Source organism: Lactuca serriola, chromosome 9 (assembly GCF_051521515.1).
Source record: "Lactuca serriola cultivar US96UC23 chromosome 9, Lser_US96UC23_V15, whole genome shotgun sequence".
In the NCBI taxonomy this organism is placed as follows: domain Eukaryota; kingdom Viridiplantae; phylum Streptophyta; class Magnoliopsida; order Asterales; family Asteraceae; genus Lactuca; species Lactuca serriola.
In genome coordinates this window covers 143,232,839-143,242,158 of record NC_136416.1, presented here as the reverse complement: position 1 = coordinate 143,242,158, position 9,320 = coordinate 143,232,839, and the positions used below count along the sequence as shown (strand labels likewise).

At 34.6% G+C, this 9,320-nt stretch overlaps 1 protein-coding gene across 1 annotated transcript; it reads left to right on the top strand.

The window, feature by feature from the left end:
• The first annotated feature begins 3,244 nt into the window (after nt 1–3,244).
• Nucleotides 3,245–5,326, top strand: LOC145076635 (pentatricopeptide repeat-containing protein At2g25580-like). Its single transcript, XM_079022446.1, has 2 exons — nt 3,245–3,531; nt 3,772–5,326. The coding sequence occupies exons 1-2, from the start codon at nt 3,472–3,474 to the stop codon at nt 5,167–5,169; spliced, it is 1,458 nt and encodes a 485-aa protein (XP_078878572.1). The 5' UTR covers nt 3,245–3,471; the 3' UTR covers nt 5,170–5,326.
• The last annotated feature ends 3,994 nt before the right edge of the window (nt 5,327–9,320 follow it).

Here is a 9,320-nt window from a genome sequence, read left to right as displayed (position 1 = left end):
ATCGTTTTTATAATCTCTAATAGTATTAATTTGAAAAACTATCCTCACCCACCCCATCTAGGCCTGAAAATTGGGTTGGGTTCGGGTTGCGGGTCATAATTAATAAACTCAACCCAACCCATATAATATATGGGTTGGTGGCTCACAGGTTGGCGGATTGGAAAGATCAACCCAACCCAGATAACCCGCTAAAGTATGTGGGTTCGTGGGGTTCACAAGTCAGTGCGTCGAACCCAACCCGCATAACCCGTTTAATAAATAAACAACACATTTAAAAAAAATGAGATTTTCCAACATAAAGTCATAAAGTCATTAAAGTCATTAACATCAAAAAAGAGGTTTTCAACATAAAGTCATAAAGTCATTAACATTTAACATCCAAATAAAATTAAAAAATGAAAGCATTCATACAAAGTACAATTGTTCAAACATATCCAAAAACAAATTCAATAATTCATTCAATCTACAATTCTCATTTCTTCCTCCAATACTGACTTCTTCATGATGGCCTTCAAATAGAAACAATATACAAAATCAAATGATCTTTTGTAAGCTATATAAGTAATTTTATGTCTTCTACTATTTGTACTACAAAGAAGTCATCAAATTACAACTTAAAGTTTGTTAGAATTTGTAGCCTTTGTATTGTGTTCATTGATGTTAAGATTCATTACATTTTGAGTTAGATTGTCAACGACCACATTAAAATCAATTGCATAAGGAATACAAAAAACGAAAAATTAAAACAAAATTTTAGTTAATACGAAAAAAACGAAAATTATGAAATATTACCTTTTTCTCCAAACAACCAATTCGTAGTACAAACCAAAGTTTCAACCACATCATGTTTCATGGGACTTCGATATTCATTGAATATTCTTACACCAAGACAAAAATTCAATTAAGATGATATCAATGAAGCGGGAACACAAAGTATATCCACAACTAATTTAGCTAATTCTAGATACCTATATTGTTGGCCTTTCCAAAAGTCAAGCATATTAATGGAAGAAGTTCTTTTAGCTCTTGGCTCAAGAAGGTGTAATTGCAATTGATTTGTGGTATTTGAATCCAAATCATCATTATCGTATTCGTCAAACTCCTATTATAAAAAATAATAAATATATATATATATATATATATATATATATATATATATATATATATATATATGAATTAGTAATTTTAGTATATTTAAAAACTAAACAACTATAAAAGCAAATTTAATGATAATTAGAAAATAGAAACAATATACAAAATGAAAAGTGCAACTCTTCAAACATATCCAAAAACAAATTCAATAATTCATTCACGCTACAATTCCCATTTCTTCCTCCAACACTGACTTCTTCATGATGACCTTCAAATATAAACAATATACAAAACCAAATTTATGACAACCAAACACAAATCTTTGTTGAGAATTTAAGTATACAAATATAATTGATGTAAAATTCTACCCAGTTATGTTCCTTTTTTAACACTTTTTTTTTTCTATAATCTTAATTTGGCCGAAAAAGATGAAGCTTATGGTAGTTATTTTCGGATGATGGCGATGATGCGAGTCAAATTCTGAGATGAAGAGGATGGGAGATTTTGAATCTCTAATACAACACGTAGTCAAACTCACCCCTCTATCTTTTTCTAAAAAAAAAATCTTCAAAACCTAGTTAAACTCACTGCCATCGAAGGGTTTGAATCTTTAATAAAACACCTCAAAGTACAAGAAAATTATAGCAAATTATGAAAATCAAAGTACAATAACATATGTTTAAGTTTGTCTGTGAATTAAGAATATATGGTTTGTAATTTGGGTTTCATCCATCATTATATAAATCAGAGCTGTCAATGGATATCCATCTGGGCCATTCCTCATTTATACCAGCTAATTGATCTCTACAGTTCAAATTCGCACTGATATTACCTGGTGAATTTGGCAAATGCTTTTCTAAAAAAGATATAGAGGTTTGTTGAAGATAAGCACACACAAGTTCTAAATGAGAATGTAAAACAAGTTATATGATTAATGATGAATATGTATTAGGACATGTTTGACATGAAGCTTTTGGAGGCGTTTGAGAGCTTCTAGTTTTTAGATTTTGACATAACAACAAATTTTAAACAAAAAGCTTTGTTTGGTGGTACGAGCGTTTGACTTTTAGTTTAAACACAATGTTCAAAGCTACTTTATGTAGCGTTTAACAAAACGCTCTGAACTTTTGAAATCAATTTTTATAATTGCCCTTAAAAATATATTTTTATATATATTTTTTTAAAATTATCCTTTTATGTGATTTTATACATTTCAAAAGCTTGTAGCTACTTTTACCAAACACTCATATAACAAATAAAAGCTACAGCTTTCAGCTACCCATTACCCGCTATCAGCTTCCAGCTAACAACTACTTTTACCTAACACACCTTAAAATCCTTTGGGATGTGTGCTGTAAAGAGGTAGTGATACTTGGACCGTGGGAGGCAGGGGTTGCAAAGGAGATGAAGAAGTAGGTTGGGGCGGGGTTGGAATCTTTATATTTTTATATTAAAAGTAATTTCTATGTAATTTTCATAGGAGTAGGTTGGGGCGGGGTTAGAATCTTTATATTTTTATATTAAAAGTAATTTCTATGTAATTTTCATAGGAGTAGGTTGGGGCGGGGTTGAAATCTTTATATTTTTATTGTTAGATATTATTTACTTTAAAAATATTGTATCTGCTTAAAAACAAAAGAAAAAAAATTATAAGAGGCTATATAATTTTTTTCACAAAACAAAAACATATTTATTAATTAAAAAGTAAAGTTTAAAATTAATCAATATTTAATTAATATTTAAGAAATTATGGATATTTTAAAAAGTTTGAAAAAAATAATACTAACAAAAATGAAAAATAAAATTGCTATTAAAAATAAAGAAAATGACTTATCAGGATAATTAACTTTTCATTTTGTTCACATTTATGTAATTTTCTTTTTTCATACACATTTAACTATCAATTTGTTCACGTACCATTGTGACCCGATGCAACAGGTGAAAATGACAATATGTAAACAAATATAAAAATTAAATGATTAAATATATAAAAAAATAAAAAAACTAACTAAATATAAAACGAAAAATAAAGATAACTACCATGTTTTAAATTTAACAAACCCACGCGGACCATCCGTGGACTATTTTTGTAGTTTACTCTTTATAAGATATAAAATGTATTGTATTCGGCTTTTGTTGTTGGGTTGTTAGGATACATCCCAGCGAATCTTTTTTCCAGTTTTATAAGGTTTAAATCGAATGAGATTAACATGTAAATATATGACATTTTCTCTTCATATTATTCTACATATCATATATGGTATGAAGCAGCCTTGGTCGATTAGACTTTAGAGATCCTGGATTCGCAACGGCCTATCGCTCCCCTTGTGCCGCCGCCGAAATCACAGTCGGACGCCAATTCACTTCGACAAGCAAAGCATGTTTAAATCAACAGTGAGGTCACTCCAAACGATGAAATCTCTGAATCATCTCTATAAGGTATGCAATGGTACAAATACTTCACGCACTTATTGCATAGATAGTTCCTTCAAAGTCCTTCCTTTTGCTAAAAAATTTAGCACGCTCAATTCTGATACCATCGATGAGATCTTTGATCTCCAAAACCCTAATCAGGTCCCACGTACTGGGAGTGGACAGGACTGGTCTTCTAGAGAAAGTAATATTGAATATAGCCAACACCCTAATGGATTTTATAGAGAAACTTCCATGGATTTTCAGAGAAGTTTAAGTGGGGCTTTTGGGCAGAGCTATTATTACATGGGCGATCATGGTTTACATCGTCACAGCCATTATAACGTCAATGGTTGTTATAATCAGAAGAGTAGTGCAGCAAATTTTCAAATCTCAAATAGGTGTTATAGTGGCATGGTAAATTCTCAACCTAACGAGAAGTCACATGAAGCTGGTGAGGGAAAGGGATTACTTGAGGAGCTTAATGCTTTATGCAAGGACAAGAAGTTAGAGGAAGCTGTTGAGGTTTTAGGTTTACTTGAGCTGAAGAAAGTAACAGTTGAAATGCCTGGATATCTATTCTTGATGAAAGCATGCGGAGAATCTCAGGCACTTAAAGAAGCTAAACTTGTCCATAACCAGCTCACAAGGTCAGGACATCATCTTGATGTTCACATTTGCAACAAAATCTTGGAGATGTATTCGAATTGTGGTTCCATGGAAGACGCATATAACGTGTTTGATAAAATGCCCAAAAGAAATCTTACTTCTTGGGACACCATGATAACAGAGTTTGCTAAAAACGGCCGTGGAGAAGACGCAATCAAAATGTTCTCCGAATTCGAAAAGGTCGGATTAAAACCCGATAATCAGATGTTTCATGGGGTTTTTGCTGCATGTAGTGTCTTAGGAGACATGAAACAAGGGCTCTTGCATTTCAAGTCAATGATCAAGACTTACAATCTTGTTCCATCCATGGATGATTATGTCCGTGTAGTCGATATGCTCGGGAGTTCAGGGTACTTAAATGAAGCATTGGAATTAATAGAAAAGATGCCGATGAAGCCAAGTGCAGAAATTTGGGAAATTATGATGAATCAATCTAGGGTTCACGGTGATTTAGAACTCGAAAACCGTTGTGCTGAGATTGTTAACCTTCTAGACTCTTCTCGTTTAGATAAACAACCAGAGAAAAGCTGGATACCAATAAAGCCTTCAGATATTGCAAAAGAAAAAGAAAAAGAAAAAAACAATTCATCAACATTGAATCTCCTAAAAATTAAAACCGAAACTTTTCCGTTTAGGGCCTGGGATACATCTCCCCCTGATCATGAGAAGATATACAGTCAACTTAGGTGTCTAAAACAACACATGGTAGAAGTGGGATATGTGGCCCAGACTAGATTGGTACTCCATGATGTGGATCATGAAAGTAGAGAAGAAGATCTTTTATCGCATAGTCGCATGCTTGCTTTATCTGAAGCACTTTTGACTAGTCCAGCCCGGACACCAATAAGAATACTAAATAACAATCGTATTTGTGCTGATTGCCATGATGCATTCAAGATTATTTCAAAGCTGGTTGGAAGATCAATCGTTGCACGTGATGAAAGGAGATTCCATCATTTTGAAAGTGGAGTTTGTTCTTGTAAAGATTATTGGTGATTGTTTGGACTTTAGAGTTGGTTTTCTTTGAGTAATCTTGTTGACACTATCCTATCTATGATTAAGTTATCTATATGTACATGCTGAAAAACAAAATCTTTTCTGATGTTATGGATTATCTTGTCTTTTTCTTGGATACATATTTGGCATTATTCTACTAAGTTATTTTTTTATTCCTTTCTATGGCAATGTTTTACGGTTATTTTCTTATTAAGGCATTGGAATATGAAAAATCTACAGAAATATAACTTGTACTTTTGAGGGGTTTTCTTTTTCTTAAAAAAAAAAAAAAAAAAAAAAAAAAATCTTATGAGGGCATTAAATTTTTAAAAATCTACCCGATTATACTATTTAGTTGTGGGTTGTATTTGCCTATTTGGATGACATTGTTAATTTGCTATCATTGAGGTGTGGACCTATATCTCTCGATTTACAATGCTCTAACTCGAAGAAAAAAAATGGAAATTGGATAATAAACAAATCAAATAAATACATTGTTATTTGTTGCATTCACCCCATCCATTAAATACATATTTGGTAATAACAAGAATAACAATTTGGGGGAGAGCCTGATTTGCTTTCGTTACTGTTGGTGGAAGTTTGATACTCCAAGGGCATGCCGTTTATATATCTTATTTTTTCATCTTTTAAGATTGGTCTATTGTGGTATTTTGTGATGGAAATGTTGGAAAGTATCAAAATTTGCATTTGTCTTATTGTGTGGTAATAGTAAACTCATTTAGGATGGCGATACAAGAAAATAATTTTATTTATATAGGTTTTTTCTTTAATTCAAGTTTATTATTATTATTTTTTTAAAACTAATTCATGATTCTCAAATTTATCTTTGTGGTTATATATATATATATATATATATATATATATATATATATATATATATATATATATATATATATATATATAGAGAGAGAGAGAGAGAGAGAGAGAGTTAGGTTCATATGTAGATAGGTAATTATTGTGTGGATGTAAGGATAAATACATATCAATCAATTTTGAAATCTAGAGAGAGGTGCATTAGTAATTTAATTTCGTTCATTAATGAGGTTAATTAATTATAACTAGTAGGAATTAGATGCGCCGTTGGCGTTGGATTGGATCAAATTTACTTAATTGTTGATAATTTTTTGTTTTGTATTTCGTTGACTTCACTTTATAAATGATGTACATGCATAACATAAGGTAAAAAAGATAGATTAACTACATTCACAACAAAGGACCATCGGTGGTCCCTAGGAAGTTCCTTCATGATCTTGCGGTAGTTGTGATGATCCTGTTTTGATAACTTTCGAGTATGGAGGAAATGTTATACTCGATGGATGAGTCGTCAGTTTTCCCCTATGCAAAGATTTTTTGCAGAGTTTGGCGCTGCTCCAACCCAACATCATACCCGTCCATCATCAGCTCTATTCTCATCACTACGGCGAACTGAAACCGACCATCGTTGCCCCACCGTCACCACTTCTCACCTTCGTTTCCTTCTCCAGCGACATCACTTTCTTTAACGAAGCACCTGAACAGTGTTCCTTCCACTACATCCCATTCCAAAAGCCTAGGAGAAACCCTAGACATACGAATCTATCAACAAGGCTCTTAGATCTAAAGTGCGCCTATGATAAACTATGATTTTCGACTTTAGAGCTATGATTTACGCTTTCAAATCTACGAGCTCTGGCGAGATTGACAGACCAGACCAGAGACTGTCGTCAACCGTCGATGCTGCCTTGCCGCTTCGGTGAAACATTGACAACTCCTCTCCCTCTCCTCTCTTTGATGTCCGGAGAAACACCACCTGATGCACATGTATGTTGACTGTGATTGTTTTCTCTTCTATTAAGTTGTGAATTCAATGTTTAAATCTTTTATTTGTTGTTTACTTCTGTTAATAACGCTGTGAATTCATACTTTAGCAAAAATACAAGAAGAGCTCTGTAATAAAAAAACAAATAAAACAAGCATTTGAGACATTTCTTCATATCTCCGAAAACCATCCGAGACATTTCTTCACATCTCTAAAGTCATTTTTCTTTTTAGTCTCTTTAAAAATGTTCACATCAAAATAATGAAATATAGAATATCGATTCATTTTTTTCATTGATAATTTCAGAAAGTGTTTAAAGGAAAAGAAGAGAAACTTTCTTCAACACATCAGTATTTGCTTTTACTTTACTTTATTTTTAATTTAAAAATGAAATTTGTAGAGATAAAACATGTTGATTTTTTGAATATAATAATAAAAGGTAATGTAATATAATTAACTTTTTTGGTATATGTGAAAATTAAATTTTTGTTTAACAAGTAAACAAAAATAGATGAACTAATAATGTAACATCCCAAAAATCATGAACAAAAATTTCCTTTTTAAAGACATTAAATTAGCTATAAGTATCAAATCGTTTCATTCTTAAGCAAAGGTTTCCATCAAATTAGAGTATCATCTCAAAACATATTCTTTTTATCAGAGTAAACATTCCAGACTAAAACTTCTTGGTGTGTGTGCCATGCGATCATCCCGAGCTCTTCCCTCCGCTACTGGAAGTACCTGAAACCAAAACTGAAAACTGTAAGCACGAAGCTTAGTGATTTCCCCAACCTACCACACACCACATACGCATAGCCACATACTAGGCCCTTGCCCGCTGCATCGGGCCTTGCCCGACATCGGGCCCCGCCCGGCATCAGGCCCCGTCTGGCATCGAGCCCCGCTTAGTATACAGATCTGTCTTTCATAGGCCCCCCTATCTCCGGGCCTCGCTCGCTATACACATACATGTAATCAAATAACATACTAGCGCATGATGAAAACATACTCTACTGTACTCTTGTACTAAGGCCTCGCCTATCTTGGGCCCCGCCCCTGGTCTGCTACTGATGAATTATGGAACCCCGTCCATACTCCTGTTGTTAGTGAGATACGGGCCCCCGCCCACACTCACTTCTCTCCTATCATGGGCCTTGCCCCTACTCTGCTAATATTGAGATATGGAACCCCATCCATACTCAACTAGTGATGAGATACGAGACCTCGCCCATACTCACCTCCCTACCAGGCACATACAAGTATCACAAAGAAAACAAGTATAATCTAACATACACTTATAAATATTCCTTGGGCCTCGCCCGACATCAGACCCTAGTCTGGAATATACTACCATATAAACGTACTTCGGGCTTGCCCCGACATCGGACCTCGGTCCGAATCCTATCGTACCAACACATATAAGAATCACAAAGGCTTCTAGCATACAACATTCCTCGGGCCTCACTCGACATTGGATCGTAACCCGGAACATATACAATAAGTGCCTAGGGCTAACCCCCGGGTCTTCCTACGATACATAAACATAATAGGCCAACATTGTAACTATAGACCTATGCACACAGTGAGGAGACTCACCTCGCACTGCTGAAGACTAGTTGAACACTTCTGACTGCTAACCGGCAACTCCTGAACTGCTGATCCTTCGACTCCCCGAACCATCAATACCCAAAATAACACTTAGACCACAATACCCTCAAAAGTCAAACCAGATCAACTTGGTCAAATTCAACACTCCGAGTTGACTCAACTCGCCAAGTTGACCTACCAACTCGTCGAGTCCCACAATCTACACGAACCCTGGACTATGATCCTACTCGCCGAGTCTTCCTTGAGCTCGTCGAGTTCACCTTCAAACACGTCGGGATCCTTGTTCAACTGACTCGTCGAGTTCACCTTTGAACTCGTCGAGTCCATCTTCATAAGCTAGGTATTTTGCCTTGTACTCACCGAGTTCATTCCTTGAACTCGTCGAGTACGATGATCTTCAAGTCGATAATGAACCCAACTGGCTGAGTCCCCTACCAACTCAACATACACTCGCTATCAGAAGGGTTTTGGGCAAGAAAACAGCCTGACTCATCGATTCCTCCTAAGTCCAATTTTATTCAGACGATTTCAGTCAAACACAAAGCATCAAGGACCCAAATCTAACCTTCTAGGGACAAAATAACACGCAAAGCCTCTACCTTTACATCCATGCATGACCCTTTTTGCTCAAAAGGCCATAACAACCTCTTTAACCTTGCATGGGGAGTTCTAGTGGCATAAAGCTTGCACCTTAATGTCTTAACCACCCTAAATACATCCATAT

Excerpts from the sequence above, each read along its gene's own strand:
- LOC145076635 (XM_079022446.1), top strand. The coding sequence starts at position 3,472 with ATGTTTAAATCAACAGTGAGGTCACTCCAAACGATGAAATCTCTGAAT. Across the intron at positions 3,532-3,771 it reads CTCTGAATCATCTCTATAAG|AGAAGTTTAAGTGGGGCTTT; the intron begins GTATGCAATGGT and ends ATGGATTTTCAG.